The sequence below is a fragment of the Hyla sarda genome, chromosome 9, assembly GCF_029499605.1.
Source record: "Hyla sarda isolate aHylSar1 chromosome 9, aHylSar1.hap1, whole genome shotgun sequence".
Classification (NCBI taxonomy): Eukaryota; Metazoa; Chordata; class Amphibia; order Anura; family Hylidae; genus Hyla; species Hyla sarda.
In genome coordinates this window covers 18,201,814-18,227,631 of record NC_079197.1, presented here as the reverse complement: position 1 = coordinate 18,227,631, position 25,818 = coordinate 18,201,814, and the positions used below count along the sequence as shown (strand labels likewise).

At 44.0% G+C, this 25,818-nt stretch overlaps 1 protein-coding gene across 1 annotated transcript; it reads left to right on the top strand.

Annotated features, from left to right (window-relative positions):
- Nucleotides 1-998: 998 nt before the first annotated feature.
- On the top strand, nucleotides 999-23,989 carry LOC130291402 (ceramide kinase-like; the record flags this gene model as incomplete). Its single annotated transcript, XM_056540106.1, has 12 exons — nucleotides 999-1,056; nucleotides 7,201-7,323; nucleotides 7,833-7,961; nucleotides 9,477-9,540; nucleotides 12,408-12,553; nucleotides 15,797-15,871; nucleotides 16,971-17,123; nucleotides 17,246-17,351; nucleotides 17,432-17,481; nucleotides 18,246-18,454; nucleotides 21,172-21,350; nucleotides 23,166-23,989. Coding segments are annotated over 12 exons (1,344 nt in total), but the record flags the coding sequence as incomplete, so codon positions are not given.
- Nucleotides 23,990-25,818: the final 1,829 nt, after the last annotated feature.

Genomic DNA, 25,818 nt, shown 5'->3' with positions numbered 1-25,818 from the left:
TGAGGTTTGCTGGCTTTTCTTAAAAATATCCCTCTTTTTCCTGGAGACTCTCAGACTTTCTTGGAAAGAGGGTAAGTATGGTATCTATACTGTGTTTCCCTACCAGGGTGCCTCCAGCTGTTGAAAAAACTACAACTCTCAGCAAGCCCAGACAGCAAATACCTGTAACCTCTCCCATGCACCACACAACTACTATCCACCGCTATTAGGTATATACTGATATTAACCCCTTCACAGCTGGAGCACACAGTGCATCCCTGCCTCATTTGTATACTTACTATTCCGTAACCCTTGCACACCGGGTATGGTCGGGGCTCTTCAGCTGTTGCAAAAACTACAACTCCCAGCATACACAGACAGCCTTTGCCAAGTGCAGTGTTTTCCAGCAGTGTGCCTTCAGCTGTTGCAAAACTACAACTCCCAGCATGCCCGGACAGCCAAAGGCTGTCCGGGCATGCTGGGAGTTGTAGTTTTGCAACAGCTGGAGGCACACTGGTTGGGAAACACTGAAATAGAGCCATAGATGTGGTTATAGGTCAGTGATTTCCAACCGGTTATTCTTCAGCTGTTGCAAAACTACAACTCCCAGCATGCCCGGACAGCCTTTGGCTAGCGCTGTGGATGTAGCTCAGTGATCTTCAACCCTTAGGCTCTCCAGCTGTTGCACCACTATAACTCCCAGTGTGGTGGCCCAGTACGGGAGGTATTAGCCCGTACCCTTGCTGCCCGATCCGGCGGCCCCCCTTCAGTGTCCGCTGGGCTCCCTTGTTCTTGTTTCCCCCCTGTACATATGTTCTGCAGTGTAATGTATTATAAAATGTCTTGTTGCTTTAAGAGTTATACCATGTGATATGTCATGTGATTGTTACCCAGGAGGTACCAGTGACCAGGTGACCCCAAGAGTGACCTATGGGCTCCCTGCTAGTCTCCCCCATATAACCCCTGGGTGGAGCTTCTCTCTCTCTCTTTCGGCTGAGGTCCAGTGCAGTCGCCTAGTGTGTGTGTCCAGAGTGTTGGAGACCTCAAAGTCCAGTCCTGCAGCCACCATCAAGTCAAGTAAGATAAAGTCACAGCTTTATGAGTCAAGTCAGTCCCTGTCATCTGTCAAGTCAGCGTGGTCTGCATTCAATTGTCCAGTCCTACTACAAGTCCCAGCAAGCCCTTAAGGTCTCTGCATCTATGGTCACCACCGTGGGCCCTGGCTGAACTGTATAGACTTTACCATCTGTCTACCCTCAGTAAAGCTACCGATGTCCGTAACTTGGCGTCGGAGTCTTTATTGCCCCCGTGCCTAGCCCAGAATCCCACGGTATACCTTCGGGTGGTATAGAGGATAAACCACGCCCTGGTGTTACTGAATACAAGGGGTTAATGCCATCTGCCCCTAGGGTAACAACATCTGCCCTCATCACACACCATTACCACACCAGCATACACAGACTGCCTTTGGCTAGTACAGTGTTTTCCAACCAGTGTGCCCCCCCAGCTGTTGCAAAACTGCAACTACCAGTATGTTGGGAGTAGTAGTTCTGCAACAGCTGGAGGCGTACAGGTTGGGAAAACTGCCATGGATGTGGCTTAGGTCAGTGCTCTCCAACCTGTGGTTCTATAGTTGTTGCAAAACTACAACTCCCAGAATGCACTTACATCTCCAACCTGTGACATAACTACAACTCTTAGCCAAAGGTTGTCCGGGCATGCTGGGAGTTGTAGTTTTGCAACAGGCGGAGGTACCCCGGTTTGGAAACACTGTTCTATACACTTTGACTTGGGCCAGTGTGATCTCCTAGGGCAGTGGTCTTCAACCTGCGGACCTCCAGATGTTGCAAAACTACAACTCCCAGAATGCACTTACATCTCCAACCTGTGACATAACTACAACTCTTAGCCAAAGGTTGTCCGGGCATGCTGGGAGTTGTAGTTTTGCAACAGGCGGAGGTACCCCGGTTTGGAAACACTGTTCTATACACTTTGACTTGGGCCAGTGTGATCTCCTAGGGCAGTGGTCTTCAACCTGCGGACCTCCAGATGTTGCAAAACTACAACTCCCAGAATGCACTTACATCTCCAACCTGTGACATAACTACAACTCTTAGCCAAAGGTTGTCCGGGCATGCTGGGAGTTGTAGTTTTGCAACTGGCGGAGGTACCCCGGTTTGGAAACACTGTTCTATACACTTTGACTTGGGCCAGTGTGATCTCCTAGGGCAGTGGTCTTCAACCTGCGGACCTCCAGATGTTGCAAAACTACAACTCCCAGAATGCACTTACATCTCCAACCTGTGACATAACTACAACTCTTAGCCAAAGGTTGTCCGGGCATGCTGGGAGTTGTAGTTTTGCAACAGGCGGAGGTACCCCTGTTTGGAAACACTGTTCTATACACTTTGACTTGGGCCAGTGTGATCTCCTAGGGCAGTGGTCTTCAACCTGCGGACCTCCAGATGTTGCAAAACTACAACTCCCAGAATGCACAGACATCTCCAACCTGTGACATAACTACAACTCTTAGCCAAAGGTTGTCCGGGCATGCTGGGAGTTGTAGTTTTGCAACAGGCGGAGGTACCCCTGTTTGGAAACACTGTTCTATACACTTTGACTTGGGCCAGTGTGATCTCCTAGGGCAGTGGTCTTCAACCTGCGGACCTCCAGATGTTGCAAAACTACAACTCCCAGCATGCCCGGACAGCCAACGGCTGTCCGGGCATGCTGGGAGTTGTAGTTTTGCAACATCTGTAGGTCCGCAGGTTGGAGACCACTGTCCTAGGGCCAGTTACTATATGCCTCCTACACAGTGCCCGCTTTGGCACCTTATAATGTGCCACAAATATGCCCACTGTGTGCCCATCCGTATGACTCAGTACAGACTCTAAATTACCGACAATGCCATTTAGAACGATGACAATTTAGCAGCCGTTGCTCTATAATGATGAATGACCAAATGACACGGCTGTAATTGTGGTGACGTCGCATCATCAACAATGTCAGTCTCACTCCTGCGCATACTAAATATACTCGCTGTAAATAAGCCATCCGGGTGTGTTCTCCAAGAAAGGAATATTACGTGCAAGGATTTTACGATAGGTAACCTGAGCCTGAGTGCCAAGACACGTGTGACCCAACTGGTCTGCATACATTACGGGATGGTCATAGGCGTTTACTGCCCTCATTAAATGTGTTATAAAAGTGTAATTAATGCAATGAAGAATCTAATAAAATATTAGTATAGTATAATAACACTGATGCCTTAAAACCGGGTTACACTCACATGACACTGGTAATCACATGTTAACAATTCTTAAAGCTATAACACCTTTTAATAAACATTATACAATATAATACAGGCAATAGATAAATATACAAGGGGACAGGTGTAGAGGGGGCCCAGGGGTCACTGTAGGGAGGCTGCCTGACAGGGCATGAGGGGTATGGGGGTACAATTCCCGTACCGGGCCACCACATGTATGTATATGTATGTATGTGTGTATGTATGTATGTATGTATGTATGTATGTTTGCATGTGTGCATGTATGTATGTATGTATGTATGTATGTGTGCATGTGTGTATGTATGTGTGTATGCATGTATGTGTGTATGTATGTATGTATGTGTATGTATGTATGTATGTGTGTGTGTATGTATGTGTGTATGTATGTATGTATGTATGTATGGGTATGTATGTGTGCGCATGTATGTGTGTATGTATGTATGTGTGCATTTATGTATGCATGTGTGCATGTATGTATGTGTGCATGTATGTGTGCATGTGTGTACGTATGTATGTGTATGTATGTAAGTGTATGTGTGTATGTATGTATGTATGTAAAACTTGTATGTGTGTATGTATGTATGTGTGCATTTATGTATACATGTATGCATGTATGTATGTATGTGTGCATGTGTGCATGTGTGCATGTATGTATGTATGTATGTATGTATGTGTGCATGTATGTATGTATGCGTGCATGTATGTATTTATGTATGTATGTGTGCATGTGTGTATGTATGTATGTGTGTATGCATGTATGTATGTGTGTGTATGTATGTGTGCATGTATGTGTGCATGTGTGTATGTATGTGTGTATGCATGTATGTATGTATGTGTATGTATGCATGTATGTATGTATGTATGTATGTGTGCATGTATGTGTATGTATGTGTGTGTGTATGTATGTAAGCATATATGTATGTATGTATGTGTGCATATATGTATGCATGTGTGTATGTATGTGTATGTATGTATGTATGTATGTGTGCATGTATGTATGTATGTATGTGTATGTATGTATGTATGTGTGTATGTATATATGTATGTGTGTATATATGTGTGCATGTATGTGTATGTATGTGTGTGCATGTATGTGTGTGTATGTATGTAAGCAAGCATATATGTATGTATGTATGTATGTGTGCATATATGTATGTATGTGTGCATATATGTTTGCATGTGTGTATGTATGTGTATGTATGTGTGTATGTATGTATGTATGTGTATGTATATGCATGTACCGTACAGTATGTGTGTTTATATATGTATGTATGTGTATGTATGTATGTGTATGTATATGCATGTACCGTACAGTATGTGTGTTTATATATGTATGTATTTATGTATGTATGTCTGTGTATGTATGTATGTGTTTATGTCTGTACGTATATATGTGTGTATGTATGTATGTTCCAAATGGCTGGAAAAATTTCATGTAAAACTTGAGGATGGGATATAAGGTTGGGAGATGAGGACAACATATGAGGTCGGGATATGAGGCTGGGATGTGAGACTGGGGATATAAGGTAAGGATATAAGCATTGGATATGAGGTCGGGATATGAGGATGGGATATGAGGTCGGGATATGAGAATGGGATATGAGGTCAGGATATGAGGATGGGATATGAGGTCAGGATATGAGGATGGGATATGAGGTCGGTATAGGAGGATGGGATATGAAGTCGGGATATGAGGTCAGGATATGAGGTCAGGATATGAGGTTGGGATATGAGGATGGGATATGAGGATGGGATATGTGGTCGGGATATGAGGATGGGATATGTGGTCGGGATATGAGGTCAGGATATGAGGTCAGGATATGTGGTCAGGATATGAGGTCAGGATATGAGGTCAGGCTATGAGGTCGGGATATGAGGATGGGAGATGTGGTTGGGATATGAGGTCAGGATATGAGGTCAGGATATGAGGTCAGGATATGAGGTCGGGATATGAGGATGGGATAAGTGGTCGGGATATGAGGATGGGATATGTGGTCGGGATATGAGGTCAGGACTTGAGGTCAGGATATGAGGTCAGGATATGAGGATGGGATATGTGGTCGGGATATGAGGTCAGAATATGAGGATGGGATATGTGGTCGGGATATGAGGTCAGGATATGAGGATGGGATATGAGGTCGGGATATGAGGATGGGATATGAGGTCGGGATATGAGGATGGGATATGTGGTCGGGATACGAGGTCAGGATATGAGGATGGGATATGAGGTCAGGATATGAGGATGGGATATGAGGTCAGGATATGAGGATGGGATATGTGGTCGGGATATGAGAATGAGATATGAGGTCAGAATATGAGGTCAGGATTTGAGGTTAGGATTTGAGGACAGGATATGAGGATGGGATATGTGGTCGGGATATGAGGATGAGATATGAGGTCAGGATATGAGGATGGGATATGAGGTCGGGATATGAGGATGGGATATGAAGTCGGGATATGAGGTTGGGATATGAGGATGGGATATGAGGTCGGAATATGAGGATGGGATATGAGGATGGTATATGAGGTCAGGATATGGGGATGGGATATGAGGTCGGGATATGAGTATGGGATATGAGGTCGGGATATAAGGTCAGGATATGAGGATGGGATATGAGGTCGGGATATGAGGATGGGATATGAGGATGGGATATGAGGATGGGATATGAGGTCTGGATATGAGGTCAGGATATGAGGTCAGGATATGTGGTCGGGATATGAGGTCAGGATATGAGGTCAGGACTTGAGGTCAGGATATGAGGTCAGGATATGAGGATGGGATATGAGGATGGGATATGAGGATGGGATATGAGGTCAGGATATGAGGATGGGATATGTGGTCGGGATATGAGGTCAGGATATGAGGATGGGATATGAGGTCGGGATATGAGGATGGGATATGAGGTTGGGATATGAGGTCAGGATATGAGGATGGGATATGAGGTCAGGATATCAGGATGGGATATGTGGTCGGGATATGAGGTCAGGATATGAGGATGGGATATGTGGTTGGGATATGAGGTCAGGATATGAGGATGGGATATGTGGTCGGGATATGAGGTCAGGATATGAGGTCAGGATTTGAGGTCAGGATATGAGGACGGGATATGAGGATGGGATATGTGGACGGGATATGAGGATGAGATATGAGGTCAGGGAAAAAACACTGTTTTAAGATCCCTCCCCTAAAATTACAATCTTTAGTTGTAATCTTCCAAAGCTATGTCTTAAGATGCTAAATAATTAATGTTAAAAACACAGCGATACCTATCCAGCTCTCTAGGTTTGTAGAATACTTCTCTCCCCAGTATCTACTTGAGGGTACTACTTACCTGTATCACTGGGCATACACTGGGGATAGGACTAAATTTACACTGGAGTGTTGTGTATTGCTGCCACATTCAGTGTTACATATGCTTATGCATATATACAGTATATATAAGATTCTATCTCAGCCGTACATATGCTGCTGCTCATAAAACATACATTACTGGGCTCCGCGATGTTTTGCTGGTGTAACCAGCTCCGTCAAGGCAGACTGGTAGAAGGCATTTTTCTGTGGTCTTCTCAAGGAGGTTTCACTGTATGTAAATGGTTTTTCTAAAACAGTCCTGATGCGCAGGATTCCTATAGAAATATAGAAAGTGGTGTTGTATAGTTACCACCAACCACCAGCTTCATACTGGTCTAACCTGGTGTGATGGTTTCCTGTTGGTTGCTGGATTTCCAGTGATTGGTCACTACATATCTCATTGATCATCATGACAAATATCTATCTATCTATCTATCTATCTATCTATCTATCTATATATATATATATATATATATATATATGTGTGTATATACATACACACACACCTCTGACCAGACAATGTGTATAAACTATTGTGTATTCAGTATTAACCTATGTGTACATCATTCATTCTCCTTAGTATATCATGTGTCCCGTACGCCTTCTCGATGTTGGTCCCTACAAGTGGTGACATTCACGGCTGAAGATGCTCAGATAGCTCATAGCTGGGTACAGGCCATTCAGAAGAAAATAACCCAGACAGGTGAGAAAAACTGTTATAATAACACATTGTAGGAGTTGACATTTTTGGTATTGTACATTCTTGCAATGGAATTTGGGCTTATATCTGACCGACTTCTTTACCGTAAACCGTAAAGAAGCCATGTTGTTTAATTAAAGGGGCACTCCAGAGAAAGAAAGAAAAATCTAATTAACTGGTGCCAGAAAGTTATACAGATTTGTAAATTACTTATATAAACTATATATATATATAAAAAAAATTCTAACCCTTCCAGTACTTATCAGCTGCTGTATTCTCCAGAGGAAGTTGTGTAGTTCTTTCCAGTCTGACCACAGTGCTCTCTGCTGCCACCTCTGCCCGTGTCAGGAACTGTCCAGAGATGGAAAGGTTTGCTATAGGGATTTGCTACTACTCTGGACAAGTTCCTGACACAGCCATAGGTGGCAACAGAGAGCACTCTGGTCAGATTGGAAAGAACTACACAACTTCCTCCAGAGTATACAGAAGATTATAATTTTTCCCTATAACAGGACATACAAGGCCAAAAAAGCTACTTGTCTTTATTAATCCCTATGGAGGTCGTGGTAAAGCTTCAAAGATCTACTACACCAAAGTATCTCCCCTGTTCCAGCTGGTGGGAATTGAGAGTCATGTCATTGGTATGTGGGTTGTCTTCAATATTTTTGTATATATACATATACGCCACGTACCAGGGAACCATGTGATGTGCCACTGAAGACGTGATGCTGCACTGAACCTCCTATTGAAATAAATGGGACCTTCAGGTCTGACCACAGCTCAAAAAATGGCACCGGTTTTGTCCATGTGAATAAATCATTGTCGTTGATATGCAAGTTCCAGATCCTTCCCTCCTCTGGCATCGTGGGAAGAGTCAGGAAGTCCTCATAGACAATGGTTGGCTGGTCCCAAAAACAGTGGGTTTGGCCAACATTAAAGGGGTACAATCAATTTTTTTTCTTTATTCTATTTGCCTGGACTGCTACTATTAAAATTATACATTTTAACTTACCTTATACTTCTCCCTCAGTGCCGCCGATATCCCTCTCCTGTCGTTAGGCCCTGGTCTCCTTGCTAGTTTTGGGGTTGGATTCATCACACTGCGCTCTGCTAATCGCCAGCCACATCGATGTACCGCCTTGCTGGTAGTGGGCTGAATGGCAGTGTCATGTAAGGGGCACGGACCCAGCCTTCTTCCTGGGGCTTGCGCCTATACAAGACAGAGCCGCTCATTCTATCACCGACCAAGGCAGGACTTCGCTGCAGACGTCGATTAGCTGTCCCACAGTGTGGTATGTTAGGCCCCAAAACCAGGAAGACGAACGAAACAATAGAGAGCAATATCGGTGGCACCAGGGGAGCGGCGGAAGGTAAGGTGAAGTTTATTATTTCAATAGTGACAGCCCAAACATATAGGATAAATACAAAAATTTGGCTGAAGTACCCCCTTTAATCTAATGTGTATGGCCAGCCTTAAGTAACCCCCAGGTAAAAGTTTTCAGACCCACATTTTGGGCTCATGCAAATGACTGTATGAGGGGTTTGATAAAACAGGACTCATAGAGAATTCTTAAAACTGCAGAAATGATAATCACCACAAGGTGGTCTCCCATGCAGGGACCAGCCAGGCTTATAGTGGCGTAGCCTTTACAGGCCTGACAGTATAGGGCTCATGTACAGGGTGGAGTGGCAGTAGGTCCACAAGCTAAATCCTTAACTTTTCAGAGCCACAGAAGCTTTGCTAAAATACACATAACATAATACTAAAAGTTCAGAAAAGGATGCCAAAATTATGAAAAATCCCCACTATTTGTGCTGTTGTTACATGCAAAGCCATGCTGAGGTCCAATATGATGGTACTACCGACCCATAGACGCTCCATATGCATGATCCCTTTAACTGAGGAGCTTTTAGCAAAAAATTATCAAGTATATCTATATATATAGGGGAGATTTATCAAAACCTGTCTAGAGGAAAAGTTACTGAGTTGCCCATAGCAACCAAATCTTTCATTTTTAGGAAGGCCTGTGAGAAATGAAAGAAGCGATCTGATTGGTTGCTATGGGCAACTGGACAACGGGTTTTGATAAATCTCCCCCATAATCTTTTGTCTGTCCTTTCTTTCCACCTCCAGTTTTCTTTTTGTTATCTTTTAGAGACAACCCGAGTAAATTATGCCAGAGATTACCTCATGGAAGCCGACCTACAGAGATATGATGGGTAAAGCAAGTTACTAGATTATATGGATTAGTACATTTTGCGAATATTTAGTATATACAAGAAGCTGTGAGTGACTGTGTGCGGACAGCGAAGTCCGTCCTATGTACACAATAGCTTTCCCAATGAAGATTTACATGCGTTATGACACTGATCTTCTCCGTTTTACCCGTATTTTTCGCCCTATAGGACGCACCGGCATATAAGACGCACCCAATTTTAAAGGTGCAAAATCTAGAAAAAAAAGATTCTGAACCCAACAGTGATCTTCAACCTGCGGACCTCCAGATGTTGCAAAACTACAATTCCCAGCATGCCCGGACAGCCGTTGGCTGTCCGGGCATGCTGGGAGTTGTAGTTTTGCAAAATCCGGAGGTCCGCAGGTTGAAGACCACTGGTATAGGAGGTAATACTCACGTGTCCCCGCCGCTCCGGACCCATCACCGTTGCCCTGGATGTCGCTCCATCGCTGTCGCCGCGTTCCCGTGGTGTCCCCGACGCTCCGGACGTCTTCATCCCCGGGATCCACCCTCTCCTTCGCCGTCATCACGTCGCTACGCACGCCGCTCCTATTGGATGAAGGGACGGCGTGCGCGACGACGTGATGACGTCAAAGGAGAGCGCCGGCCATGCAGGGGATCCCGGCACGGAGCAGATACCGAGGAGGCAGGTAAGGTCCCTCCCGGTGTCCTGTAAGCTGTTCCGGACGCCGCGATTTCACCGCGGCGGTCCCGAACAGCCTGACTGATCAGCCAGGTTAGTGTCACTTTCGCTTCAGACGCGGCGGTCAGCTTTGATAGCCGCGTCTGAAGGGTTAATACATGGCATCACCGCGATCGGTGATGTCCCGTATTAGCCGCAGGTCCCGGCCGTTGATGGCCGCAGGGACCGCCGCGATAGGTGTGTATTTGCCGTATAAGATCAACTTCCCCCCCCCAGTTTTGGGGAAGAAAAAGTGCGTCTTATACAGCGAAAAATACAGTATTTTTTTTACCAAACTACCCTCAGATATGGCAGCATTGATGTCATTTTAGGTTTTAAGTCAGTGGTCTCCAAACTGTGGCCCTCCAGATGTAGCGAAACTTCAACTCCCAGCATGCCCAGACAGCTGTTTTGCAACATCAGGCCTAGGTTGTACCACCTAGGCCTGATGACCATGCTTGAAGGGGTACTCATGAGGAAAAAAAGGTTTTCAAATCAAGTGATAGAAAGTGAACAGATTTTTTAATTACTTCTATATAAAAATCTTAATCCTTCCAGTACTTATCAGCTGCTTTATGCGCCAGAGGGAGTTGTGTAGTTCTTTCCAGTCTGACCAAAGTGCTCTCTGCTGACACCTCTGTAGGAGAGGTTTGTTATTGGGATTTGCTCCTCCTCTGGACAGTTCCTGAAATGGATAGAGGGGACAGCAGAGAGCACTGTGGTCAGACTGGAAAGAACCACACAACTTCCTCCAGAGCAAACAGCAGCTGATAAGTACTGGAAGGATTAAGATTTTTATATAGAAGTAATTTAAAAATCTGTTAACTTTCTATCACTTAATTTGAAAACTTTTTTTTTCCCTCATGAGTACCCCTTTAAGAATGGTCATCAGGCCTAGGTGGTACAACTATGACTTAAATCAGTGGTTGCCAAACTGTCTTAACATCTTAATCCTTTCAGTACTTATGAGCTTCTGAAGTTAAGGTTGTTCTTTTCTGTCTAAGTGCTCTCTGATGACACGTGTCTCGGGATCCGCCCAGTTTAGAAGCAAATCCCCATAGCAAACCTCTTCTAAACTGGGCGGTTCCAGAGACACGTGTCATCAGAGAGCACTTAGACAGAAAAGAACAACCTTAACTTAAGAAGCTCATAAGTACTGAAAGGATTAAGATTTTTTTAATAGAAGTCATTTACAAATCTGATTAACTTTCTGGAGCCAGTTGATATATATATAGAAAAAAAGTTTTTTCCTGGATAACCCCTTTAAGCCATGTTTGCAAATCTTATACATACATGAGCTATGATGCCATTTATTGCCATTTTTCCTTAGAATCTAATTTTTTTTTTTTGGGGGGGGGGGGAGGGATACCGCCATAGTTGACATGCAATTGGACATGTTTCTTTCTCATGCATTTTTGTAGGAAATTATGTGCACAGCATGAACCCATAGATTCCTATGGGTGCCATATTACTGTTTCATACAATGTTAAAGGGGTACTCCGGTGAAAACCTTTTTTCTTTTAATTCAACTGGTGGCAGAAAGTTAAACATATTTGTAAATTACTTCTATAAAAAAAATCTTAATCCTTCTTGTACTTATTAGCTGCTGAATACTACAGAGGAAATTCTTTTCTTTTTGGAATGCTCTCTGATGACATCACGAGCACAGTTCTCTCTGCTGACGTTATTATAATAATAAGAACGCTTTATTTATTGTTGTCCTTAGTGGGATTTGAACCCAAGTCCCCAGCACTGCAAGGCAGCAGTGCTAACCACTAAGCCACCATGCTGCCCTTAGCACAGTTGCTAAAATGGACAGAGATGTCAGCAGAGAGCACTGTGCTCGTGATGTCATCAGTGTTCCAAAAAGAAAGGAATTTCCTCTGTAGCATTCAGCAGCTAATAAGTACTGGAAGGATTAAGATTTTTTAATAGAAGTAATTTACAAATATGTTTAACTTTCTGCCACCAGTTGATTTAAAAGAAAAAAGGTTTTCACCGGAGTACCCCTTTAATTTAGGATATGGCTGTATGTAGGATTATGAATATGGCCGTCAATGGGGAAGGTTTCTATTTGTGAATGTACCCCCATCCCAGTAATATATCTATTCCTTTTAACCCTTTTTACACAGAAGTAGATATATTCACCAGAGTTCTATATCTTCTAGGATAGTATGTGTTGGAGGGGATGGCATGTTCAGTGAATTGCTCCATGGTCTTTTGAAGCGTACACAGAGTGACAGCGGGATCACTGAAGACAAAGAGGATGCCAAACTGATACCATGCAGTCTGCGAATTGGCATCATACCAGCCGGTGAGAACCCAGTGCACATAACATGATCATATATTAAAGGGGTATTCCAGGCAAAAACTTTTTTTTATATATCAACTGGCTCCGGAAAGTTAAACAGATTTGTAAATTACTTCTATTAAAAAATCTTAATCCTTCCAATAGTTATTAGCTTCTGAAGTTGAGTTGTTTTTTTTTCTGTCTAACTGCTTTCTGATGACTCACGTCCCGGGAGCTGTCCAGCTCCTATGGGGATATTCTCCCATCATGCACAGCTCCCGGGACGTGACATCATCATTGAGCAGTAAGACAGAAAACTTCAGAAGCTAATAACTATCGGAAGGATTAAGATTTTTTAATAGAAGTAATTTACAAATCTGTTTAACTTTCCGGAGCCAGTTGATATATATAAAAAAGTTTTTGCCTGGAATACCCCTTTAACATAGTGGGGTATTTGGCCATGGGTTCAAGCCTAATTAAGGCAACATCTGCATGGCGGTGGCATGACCACCATGGTTTTCTGCTCTACTCTATGCCAGTGGCCTCCACCAGATGTTGCAAAACTACAACTCCCAGCATGCCCGGACAGCCGTTGGCTGTCCGGGCATGCTGGAAGTTGTAGTTTTGCAACATCTGGAGGTCCGCAGGTTGGAGACCACTGCTCTATGCACTCTGGGTTTCTTTAGGTTTACTATAAAATCAGCGTCCCTAATGTTTATGTATGCTTGACAGCAAAAAATAAGAACATGATTCTCACTGGGTCCTATAGGAGATTAGCTCAGCGGAACTAGTCCAAAAAGCGGCAAAATAGCAGTGGGAGACAGGGACATGGTCAAGTTAAAGGGGTACTCCGGTGAAAAACTTTTTTGGGGGGCAACAGGCCCCCATCTACTCTACTCTAGGCCCCCATCTACTCTAGGCCTTTTATGATAGTGATGTCTTCTCATTCCAAAGGGGCCTTTGGGCCCTTTGAGGTTTAGATGTGACTTGTCCTCCCAATCCCCTATAGCTATGACCCTGTAAGGACTGTGAGACAGTGACACGGATGGTGTTCGGGGATCGCTATATTTCCCCAAGGTACCTGTTGTATTTGGATATCAGGTTTCAGGAACCGCATATCTCATCCAGGAAAAGCTGGTTGAGATATGTATAATCCAGGAAATAGTTAAAATCCCTGGTGAGACTTAGTTTGCTAGGGAATTTGGTAACTCCTGTTATTGTGCCGGCATTGGTTGGGGTGAAAGGCAGGTTTGGTAGTGGGGTCTTTAATCCCCTGCTTGGTTGAAAAAGGTGTAACCAAGTCTGCGGTGAGAGGCTGTGAGGAACCTCTGATGAGAGTTGTAGTCCTGAGGTGAGCGGCTTCAAGAGGGACATTTACCTTGTGTAAGTAACAAATTTTAGTGACTGTTTTGTTGGGTGGCTGGTAGTAAGCCACCGGTACAGAGAGGGAAGATTTTGTGTAGTTAGCGTTGGACAAGCAGGATTTATTTTGTATTTGTTGTTGCCTGAAGTTAAAGGCTGTATTTGCTGTATTTCTAATAAATAAAAAGCCAGGAAAAATGCAGTGTAAAGGGGTACTCCGGTGAAAAACTATATATATATATATTTTTTTAATCAACTGGTGCCAGAAAGTTAAACAGATTTGTAAATTACTTCTATTAAAAAATCTTAATCCTTCCTGTACTTATTAGCTGCTGAATACTACAGCGGAAATTATTTTCTTTTTGAAACACAGAGCTCTCTGCTGACATCACGATCACAGTGCTCTCTGCTGACATCTCTGTCCATTTTATAAACTGTCCAGAACAACATATGTTTGCTATGGGGATTTCCTTTTACCCTGGACAGTTCCTAAAATGGACAGAGATGTCGGCAGAGAGCACTGTGCTCATGATGTCAGCAGACAGCTCTGTGTTTCAAATGGAAAATTATTTCCACTGTAGTATTCAGCAGCTAATAAGTACAGGAAGGATTAAGATTTTTTAATAGAAGTAATTTACAAATCTGTTTAACTTTCTGGCACCAGTTGATTAAAAAAAAATATATATATAGTTTTTCACCGGAGTACCCCTTTACACTGCATTTTTCCTGGCTTTTTATTTATTAGAAATACAGCAAATACAGCCTTTAACTTCAGGCAACAACAAATACAAAATAAATCCTGCTTGTCCAACGCTAACTACACAAAATCTTCCCTCTCTGTACCGGTGGCTTACTACCAGCCACCCAACAAAACAAACAGTCACTAAAATTTGTTACTTACACAAGGTAAATGTCCCTCTTGAAGCCGCTCACCTCAGGACTACAACTCTCATCAGAGGTTCCTCACAGCCTCTCACCGCAGACTTGGTTACACCTTTTTCAACCAAGCAGGGGATTAAAGACCCCACTACCAAACCTGCCTTTCACCCCAACCAATGCCGGCACAATAACAGGAGTTACCAAATTCCCTAGCAAACTAAGTCTCACCAGGGATTTTAACTATTTCCTGGATTATACATATCTCAACCAGCTTTTCCTGGATGAGATATGCGGTTCCTGAAACCTGATATCCAAATACAACAGGTACCTTGGGGAAATATAGCGATCCCCGAACACCATCCGTGTCACTGTCTCACAGTCCTTACAGGGTCATAGCTATAGGGGATTGGGAGGACAAGTCACATCTAAACCTCAAAGGGCCCAAAGGCCCCTTTGGAATGAGAAGACATCACTATCATAAAAGGCCTAGAGTAGATGGGGGCCTAGAGTAGAGTAGATGGGGGCCTGTTGCCCCCCAAAAAGTTAATTTTTGAAGGCCCTCTGAGAAATCTGATTTCTCCACATCCAAAGTGTTTGGTTTACAATTCTGATGTGGCGAGCTATGCTATCGATATAGGCTGCCATGAAAAAGTACTCACAGGAGCAGGGACTCTTTCTGTGCCTTACAGGAGGATGCCACAAAAATTGGAGTACGAACTCCTGTCCAAGAAGGTTTGCCTGCTCATGAGATGAGCAAATACTAATTGATTTAGACCATAACAAATTTCAGGAAATTCACTCATCTCTTCTAATGACATATCCAAAGTGTTTAGAAATGGTATCTGTCCTTTATAGCAGGGATCAGATCAACATAGTTGAAGGTTTATGATTATTTCAAAACTTGTTTGTATTGTGTATTTGCAAATGTGACGTCTGATACTTCCACGTGCTGTATTTTAGATCATATAGAATGTACTATTACTTTACTTGTATATTTGATAACATTTGCAATTTCTCTGTTTCAAGGGTCTACAAATTGTGTGTGTTATGCCACAGTGGGAGTCAATGACCCTGTGACGTCTGCTCTGCACATTATTGTGGGTAAGTCAGGAGGAATCACGTATAGATCCTGCCTGTACGTGTCCTGATTTTCTTTACATGTCATTTAATTTATAGTGGAATATGGTACTAAAACCAAACTCATTTACTCATACCTGATGTACCCTCAACCAACTAACCAGTTTGTGGATTTCTGATATCTGGTTAATGGTTCAGGATAACTAGATTATGTTATTTTGTATATGGAAAGACTAAGACCTATACTTACTAAGATGTTTGTTAATAAAATTGTGTGTGTCACGTTGGGCAGGGATAGAGTGCAGCCCTGAGCTTGCCCATTCCCTCTGTCCCTGCCTACTTGCGTACTTGCCCTAAGCAGCGGGTCCCCAACCAAGGTGCCAGTACCTTCTAAAATAAGCGATGGCAGTCACTGGTCAAAACAATAAACTACAAAAAAAAAAAACAGACAAAGGTCAGGAACAGCTGGAGGCACACAAAACTAACAGAAAATAAACCTAATCACACACACACACTGAATGCGAAGTCAACAAGCTGAATTAAGCCTGGAGAGAACGGAGTACAAATTCAGAGAGCCAAAGAGTAGACAAAAGCCAAGCCAAAAAGAATCAGAACCAGATAGACAATAATAATACAGAGGTTGCTAGTTAGGTTACAAGAACTTTCACAGGCAAAGCAGGAATGGTAAAGGCTTCCTTATATATCTCTGTGATTCAAGCAGGAGGACTCTGATAGGCTGCAACTGAACCACATCCAGGAGCACAGATGCGTAGTCCTAACAACCAAGATAAACAAAAGCCCTTCGGGTTCTTACAGTGGGCAGCCATCTTCAGAGATTTGTGTAGAGTTGTATTGGACTAATAGGCTATGTGTGTATCGTTCTTCAGGGCAAGTCATTTTTACTAAAGTCACCTTCATATGGGATTGTCTTCTCTTTCATTAGTATATGAACCTGGCCATACCTAACTTTTATAGTAAATAGATGGGTACAGATCATTCCACCTCCACAACTTTTAAGGTGGGACGTGAACCGCACTTGCAAGTAAATGTAAAAGAGACTGGAATATGGCCATGAACTGATAACCATGCAGGCCTTATATACATCAGTTTTACTGATTTTCAGGAGACACGCAGCCTCTGGATGTCTGCTCTTTGCACCATAATGGGAAGTTTGTAAGATACTCCTCGTCATTAATCGGCTATGGTTTCTTTGGGGATGTCTTGAAGGAAAGTGAGAAACTTCGCAAGTGGGGACCCAAGCGGTATACATATGCAGGTAAGACCTAATATTCAGAAGTAACATGCTCAAAATATTTTATGCTACATTCAGTTTTGTATATAGAGAATTATCCCACATTCTTGCCTTTGGTTGTACTTTCAGATCTACTTTTCTCTTAGGCATAAAGATGGTGCTCAGTAACCGCTCCTACAGAGGGACAATAGAATATCAGGAGGCCCGAGACAGCAGCTCCAGCCCAAGAGACAACACTCGCTGCCGGACAGGGTAATGCTCCTCATCCTCCTCATACTCCTCCTTTACCCTCGGTTTTGTTGGATATTTTATATTTCAGAATTTTCTCGCAGGTGCCGTGTATGCTTGGAATCTTCAGAAAGACAACAAAGTGGATCACAAGGTGAGCCTGGGCATCTTCTCATCACTTCATCTATCCTTTACAATAACAGTGCTCCCTCAGGACCACCATTGTATGTTGTGCTGTGAATGGCATGACCACGGGTTTTGCAGTGTGAGTGGTGAAATCTGATGTTATTAACCCCGGGGGTCGGATGGTATTAACCCCTATGTGTTCGTGACACCAGTGTGGTTTTTGGGTTCCGTAACACCACACCAGTTATGGTCAAACAGAGGCTTTACTGAGTAGAAGACAGGTGTAATTATCTTCACAGCTAAGGCCAGAATACCCAGAGAGGTGACCAGGACCCAGAGGAAATCGCAGCCTTGCTGGACCAATACTTGTAATAATCTTGACTTTGACTTGTAATTAGACTTGACTTGACTATGTGCAGGACTTGGACTTGACTTGACTATGTGCAGGACTTACTTGACTTGACTATGTGCAGGACTTGACTATGTGCAGGACTTGACTAGGTGTAGTGACAGCAGACATAGACTTGTAGACTTACTGGAGAGATTTGTAGCTTTGTGGTCTCCAGATGCTGAACCCTTGACTCTAAGGCCTCTGGTGCTTGCTGCCTCAGCAAAGACTTGTTCTCAGATCAGATGGTAGGGTCTAAGAGAGCTAATTAAAGATGGCCACCCCTTTATATAGTGGGGGCTGGACTAAAGCCCATTGGTCAAACTGTGGGTCATAGGTTAAAGATGGTGCTCTCTGGGAATACATGTGGAAACACTTGACTAACATGACTTATCTCTTCACAGAAAGCCTTTCAGAGTCCTGGACAAAATTTACCGGATCCTTCATGGCTCTCAATATCACTGTAATGTCCTGTGCGTGTCCCAACACCAAAGAGGGCCTATCACCATCCGCACACCTGGCCGATGGCACCGCCGACCTTATCCTTGTGCGGCAGTGCCGAGCACGCCACGTCCTGAGATATCTTATAAGAAACACAAATCATAAGGACCAGGTAAGGAAGAGTGAAGACTGATGATAAGAATCTATGGAATCTTCTGCATGGTGTTTGTTACTATGGATTATACTGATAAATATGGATGGCAGGGAGGCAACCGGAGCCTCTCCTCGTGGCCCAGTAACCTGTATAATAATGTGGGTTTTAAGTTTATATTATTCTATACAGGTGAAAGTGTTGTATAACCAGTCACCTTCACAATCTGCGTCAATCTGAAGTCTAGTCATATACCTGCCAAGTGACCCTCTTTCCCACTCTCTATACACAGGCTGGACCATAAGCAGGGGTGGTAGCTATAGGGGGTGCAGAGGTAGCAGTCACATCAGGGCCCTGGTACCTAAGGGGGCCTCAAGGCACGTCTGCTCCAAAAGAGACCAATAAGATTTTGCATGGGGGCCAATAAGCTACAAGTTACCCCTCTGGCAATAGGTGTCTAGTTAGTGTACATCCAACCATTGGAACCCCAACGATCACAAAATCGGGGGGGGGTCCAATGGGCCTTGTTTGAATGGAGCAATGGTCAAGCGTTTGCTGTACCTTTCCATTCACTTTTTATGGGACGGGCTGAGATAGTAAATCGCTTAAAGAGGTACTATGCTGCACACATCTTATCCCCCCTATCCAAAGGATACGGGATAAGATGTTAGATCACGAGGGTCCCATCGCTGGGGACCCCTGCGATCTTAGGCCCGGCAGCTGCGGTGTCCGGAACACGGAAGCTTGCAGCTTCTGCGTTCGGGATGTCACGCCATGCCCCCTCCATTTATGTCTATGGGAGGGGCATGACGGCTAGTACACAGCCATTACGCCTCCTCCCATAGACTTGATTGGAGGGGCATGTATCTTTAAGAGTTATGTCATGTGATTGTTGCCCAGGAGGTACCAGTGACCAGGTGATCCCAAGAGTGACCTATGGGCTCCCTGCTAGTCTCCCCCATATAAGCCCTGGGTGGATCTTCTCTCTCTTCTGCTGAGGTCCAGTGCAGTCGTCTAGTGTGTGTGTCCAGAGTGTTGGAGACCTCAAAGTCCAGTCCTGCAGCCGCCATCAAGTCAAGTAAGATAAAGTCACAGCTTTATGAGTCAAGTCCAGTCAGTCCCTGTCATCTGCATTCAATTGTTCAGTCCTACTACAAGTCCCAGCAAGCCCTTAAGGTCTCTGTGTCACTGGTCACCTCCTTGGGCCCTGGCTGAACTGTATAGACTTTACCATCTGTCTACCCTCAGTAAAGCTACCGATGTCCGTAACTTGGCGTCGGAGTCTTTATTGCCCTCGTGCCTGGCCCAGGATCCAGCGGTATACCTTCAGGTGGTTTTAGGTTTAGGCGATCTGCCCCTAGGGTAACAACATCTGCCCCCATCACACCCCGCTATCACAGTGTAAAGATATGAAATGAACCAAATGTGTCCCAAAGGTGCCCCTCTGACTATAAAAAAATATGGGAGGTATGGAGTCAGTAGTCAATCATGCCTGCCACGATTCAGTGGCATACCTACAATAGAGGCTTGACATGCTACAACTATGGGGCTGCGTGGTTGGAGGGCCTAGCACTGAACGGCTTCCCCCACAGGCGTGACTTGTAGCTTCTGGGCCCTGCTGAAAAATCTAGGGCCCCATGTTCCAATTATAATATTGGTCTCTTAGGGGGCAAATGTGCTTTGGGGTTCCCTTAGGCACCAGGGCCCCAGTGTGACTGCTACCTCTGCAGCCCCTAAAGCTGCGCCCCTGGCTTCCCCTGACACTGTCTCCCTGCAGCGGCCTCTTCATACAGGATTCTTCAACTTCCATTGTGTTCAAAATCCATTTACAGCTAGCGCACCCTAGTGGTGGCTGTATGATATATCAAACCCAGAATACATTTCGCCCCAATATCATTTTATTTTTGTTGTTGTAATATTTGATATTTGTACATTACTGGGAGTATAGGTGAGATACATATTAGCACTGATAATTTTCCGAATTTTTAGGAATTATGAGCTCTTTCCAGTCCTTACACTTAAGCATGTGATCATCATTCTGACTCCCTGAATCTGGAAGCCATTCTCTCTATGCAAGGACGGACATACCATAGTGACAGACCATACTGCTCTTTGCGAAAGGAGGCCCAGCCCCAGTTGGTCCCATTCCTTTTTGGTGAAAACTTTTTATAACTCCTCTCTCTCTGCATTGTCAACAAATTAAGTCCAGAGGAAGCGCCTGCCAGTATGAAACAGCAGTTCTCTTGCTTTACTGCACCCATTTGTCACTCTCACTCATGCTTTCTGTGATATGCACAAATAATGTAAGTTAATTCACTCAAATGGGTGCATAGGGTGCTGTAAAGCAAGGCGACAGCCATTTCACGCTGGTAGGCGCTTCCTCCGGCCTCAAGGCTGGAGGAAGCACCTGCCAATGTGAAACAGCTGTCGCCTCACTTTACCACACCCCTATATCCATTTGTCGCGCTCTCTCATGTTTTCTGTGATACGCTCAAACAATGTAAGTTATGGAAGTTAGGGAAACTGTGTAAACATCCCATTCAGTTGTTTTTGGCTTCCCGGCCACTTTCAGCTGCTACATCCCTTGATCTTGAGAGGTGGGACCTTAATCTATCAGACATTTATGGCTCATCCTGTGGATAGGCCATAAATGTCCACGTGGGAATAACCCTTTAAGGACAAGGACTACTAGGTCAATACAGAAAGGGAAATACAAATGTGGTTTTATTGTTTTTAAGTTTGCTCTACCCCATGTGGAGGTGCATCGGATCCGCGCCTTGCGTTTTACTGCAGAAGAACCGGACAGTGACATCATCCAGGAGACCAGCTGGCGCTGCAATTTATTCGGGAAAAAACCAACCATCAGCTCGTGGAATTGTGACGGGGAGATGTTGTGTTGCACACAGCTGGATGTTCGGTGAGATATTACAATGAAATAGCACAGGACACTGAACCACTTATATTGTCAAATTGATTTTTTGGCAACTACGTCTTGTTTTTTTTGTTGTTTTTTTTTTACATTCAAGGCTTTTTTTTATCTGTCTGTAAACATAAAACTATGAGGGCTTGTTTTTTGTAGGAAAAGTAATATTTTTAAATAGTGCTATTTAGAAGGGTACTCCAGGTTTTTGTTCTTCTTCATCCTTTAAGTGATGATGCCAAGTTATAATACATAGTAATATGTTTCTATTACCTCCATGCACCACTTTCAAGTGTTTTCATGCTCAGTACCTGCACCTGAAGGGGGGGGGGGGGGGTTGGGGGGGGGGGGTAAATAAAACAAAACAAAAAACAACCTTTCTTTAAAAAAAAAAAAAGTTAATCACTGGACTACCCATTTAAAGGAGTACTCCTGTGAAAATTAATTGGGGCCCCACGTGATCTCCGTCCTCGGGACCCCGGCACTCTTACTGCCGGTAGACCGCACACCCTACATTCATCTCTATGGGAGCGCTGATGATGCCCGAGAACTGAACTCCGATCTTTTAGTCGCTCCCATAGAAATTAATCAGCGCCAGGCCCAGTCCCGGTGAACGCGGGGGGCCCCAGCAGTCTAACTTATCCCCTATCCTGTAGATGAGGGATAAGTAAATTTTTGCCGAAGATCTCCTTTAGTTTTGTTCTACGGTCAGTACAATTAAGCAATAAACTCATATAGTTTGTTTTCCTATTACTTAAAATGTACCCGTCGTCATCAAAAACTTTTTATATAATGTAGATAATACCATTTTATGTATATTTGTAATATTCATTGGTTAAGAAATTATATATATATATATATATATTTGTCCCTGCAGCTATTGCCTGTGTATCTCTATGAGGAGTCCAAAAACAGGAAGTGAGGGTGGACAAGCAGGGCTCTGTGCACCGAGGACAAGCGGGGCTCTGTGCACCGAGGACAAGCGGGGCTCTGTGCACCGAGGACAAGCGGGGCTCTGTGCACCGAGGACAAGCGGGGCTCTGTGCAACGAGGACAAGCGGGGCTCTGTGCAACGAGGACAAGCGGGGCTCTGTGCAACGAGGACAAGCGGGGCTTTGTGCAGTAAGGACAAGCAGGGCTCTACACAGTAAGGACAAGCGGGGCTCTGCGCAGTAAGGACAAGCGGGGCTCTGCGCAGTAAGGACAAGCGGGGCTCTGCACACTGAGGACAAGCAGGGCTCTGTACACCGAGGACAAGCAGGGCTCTGCACACCGAGGACAAGCGGGGCTCTGCATACTGAAGACAAGCGGGGCTCTGCACACTGAGTACAAGCAGGGCTCTGTACACCGAAGACAAGCGGGGCTCTGCACATTGAGGACAAGCGGGGCTCTGTGCAGTAAGGACAAGCAGGGCTCTGCACACTGAGGACAAGCGGGGCTCTGTGCTGTGAGGCTCTGTGACATGTTATGGGCTCAAACATGAGGAAGATTGACAGGAGTCTGCACCAGTCCCTGCCTGTCCTACCCTCACTTCCTGTTTTTTGACTCCTCATAGAGACACACAGGTAATAGTTGCAGGGACAGCATTTTTTTCATCAAAAAATATACACATTTTTTAACCAATGCATATTACAAATATACATATAATATTATTATCTAAATTATATAAAATGTTTTTGTTGATGACAGGTACACTTTAATAAATAAACCTTGTTTTTTTTAGCTATTGTTGTGAATGGAGTAAATAATGTGACAGCTGTATAAAGGATATGGACTGGCTTTATAACCTCAGTGTCTGCTCTGTTATTGCAGGGTACATCATCGGCTCATCCATTTATTCGCACGGGGAATCGAAGACACATAACAAGCAGAGATCTATCGCTATATTATCAAACCTATAAAGGCAACACCCTGTGGGCTCTAGGTTACGTACGGACATAATAGCTGTATCATACTGCATAATTGGACGTTTCCCCTCTCTTCTGACATCCACCTTATGGCAGAGAACCTGGTAGAAAACATTTCTACGATTGGATCACTTCCAGTATCCCCAGTATCAGTAAAGCAATAACCATTTAACAAGGTAATGGGCTTTTTGTAAGACATAACTTGCTGTCCTCAAGGATACTGGGAACAGACTGGATGGGGGAGGGAAAATTACAATCCAAGCAGATGTTTGCAATGTAAAATTGATTAAAAAAAGCTTTGGAAGTGATGTTCTGCTCCGGCTGATGAGGGTTATGGGTTTATATAACAAGACAAGTCATATGGTGAGGAAACACGAGCAGCAGAGAGCAATAAAAGAGAAAGCGCACCAGAATATTTGTGGTGTCCCAGAGCGGGGGTCAACTTTTGCTACTATGAACACTGTTTGGGCGGCTGTTGCCTCAAAGGTCCCCAGCTCAATCTCAGGTTTATTTCCGTTAATGTATTGGGATGCAAAGTGGAGGCTTTAGCGACAAGAGGAAAGCTGATGGGCCCTCTAGCAAAGTAAGGATTAGGTTCAGGTATCCTCCGGGCCAGCCTGGGCAAAGTGGCGGCCTAACGCCTGGAATCTCCCTTCTAGATGTCCTCAGGTCAGTGACGTCTTAGAGTAAGTCAAGGAAACGTATGGTAGGGAGACTTTGGAAAGTTTACCCCCCCCCCCTGTGAAGACCCCTGAAGTACGAAATCACATTTGTCATTGTGAAATAAATTGGGGATCCCATTAAGGTCAATAGGTCCACAAAATGTCTGCAACATAAATTGACATGTGGCTGATATAAAACCCGCACCACAGATTTGTGTGAATTTTGCACTTAATATTTTCCCCGACCAGGGTGTCTTCAGCTGTTACAAAACTACAACTCCCAGTGACGGAAGTCTCAAAGATTTGCATGGGACTTTTGGTGCGGCTCCTGATCTTGCTACTCTTGGGCTGCGGAGATGGAGATTGATGGTATTGGGCTATCCCTAAACTCGATCATATTTATTTGACATAAAAGAAAGATAAATATATATCCTAGATGGATATATTAGACTGACTAACACACTGCTTCCCAACCAGGGTGCCACCAGCTGTTGCAAAACTACAAGTTCAAGCATGCTGAGTTGCCCATAGCAACCAATCAGCTTGCCTCTTTCATTTTCAGGAAGGCCTGTGAGAAATGAAAGAAGAGATCTGATTGGTTGCTATGGGCAACTGGACAACTTTTCCTCTGCACAGGTTTTGACAAATCTCCCCCAAGGTCTCTACATACAATGGATTCCCCATACATTGGGCAAAGAAAGAAATAAAATAAAAAATCACAATAACTTATATGTGCAAACAAATTTACTATCAAAAATAAAGGCAAACACATAACACCGAGGCATAAGTCTGCCTAACTCAGTGTTTTCCAACCAAGGTGTCTCCAGCTGTTGCAAAACTACAACTCCCAGAATACCCGGACAGCCTTCGGCTGTCCGGGCATGCTGGGAGTTGTAGTTTTGCAACAGCTGGAGGCACCCTGGTTGGGAAACATGGCCTAACCTCAGGAAGAAGCATTGCGGTTATATAAGCCCCATCTCATCTACAGCTTGGCAGCGACCATAATAGCGTCAGATATTACTTGGAAAAGCGGGAGAAAGTGGCGATATGAAATGTAAACTATAAGGAAAGGGGAATGCCACCTAAGACAAAATAGGGGTTTATGAGGTTTTTTTTGGAGCTCGAAAGAGGGTTAGGCCAGTTTCATACGATTCTCTTATGGGGACATTTTTGCGGAAATATTATGCTTGAGCGTCCTGACCAAATCGTAGGTTTAAAAGGGGTCGTCCCTTGTCCACAAGATAGGGGGTAACTAGCTGATCGATAGGGGTTCGACCGCTGGGTCCCTTTCCAATCATGAGAACGGAGGTCAAATGTCCCCTGCTCCATTCACTATGGGACTTCCAAAATATTGCCAAATCCTGAAGTCTACTATGTCCTATAGACAGTGAATGGAGGGTGACAAAGCATACAAACTACTGCTCCATTAACTAAGGAGACATTAGTGGTCATGATTGATAGGGGTCCGATTAGAGACTTATTTAATTTTTATTTATTTTTTTACATTTGTATGACTGACTTCACACCAGCATAAAAAAAATCTATGATGTTGTGAAACCGTGCCATTAAAGGGGAACTCCGGTGGAAATATATATAATTTTTTTTTTTAAATCAACTGGTGCCAGAAAGTTAAGCAGATTTGTAAATTACTTCTATTAAAAAAATCTTAATTCTTCCAGTACTTATTAGCTGCTGAATACTACAGAGGAAATTCTTTTCTTTTTGGAACACAGTGCTCTCTGCTGACATCATGAGCACAGTGCTCTCTGCTGACATCTCTGTCCATAGTAGGAGAAAATCCCCATAGCAAACATATGCTGCTCTGGACAGTTCCTAAAATGGACAGAGATGTCAGCAGAGAGCACTGTGGTCATGATGTCAGCAGAGAGCTCTGGG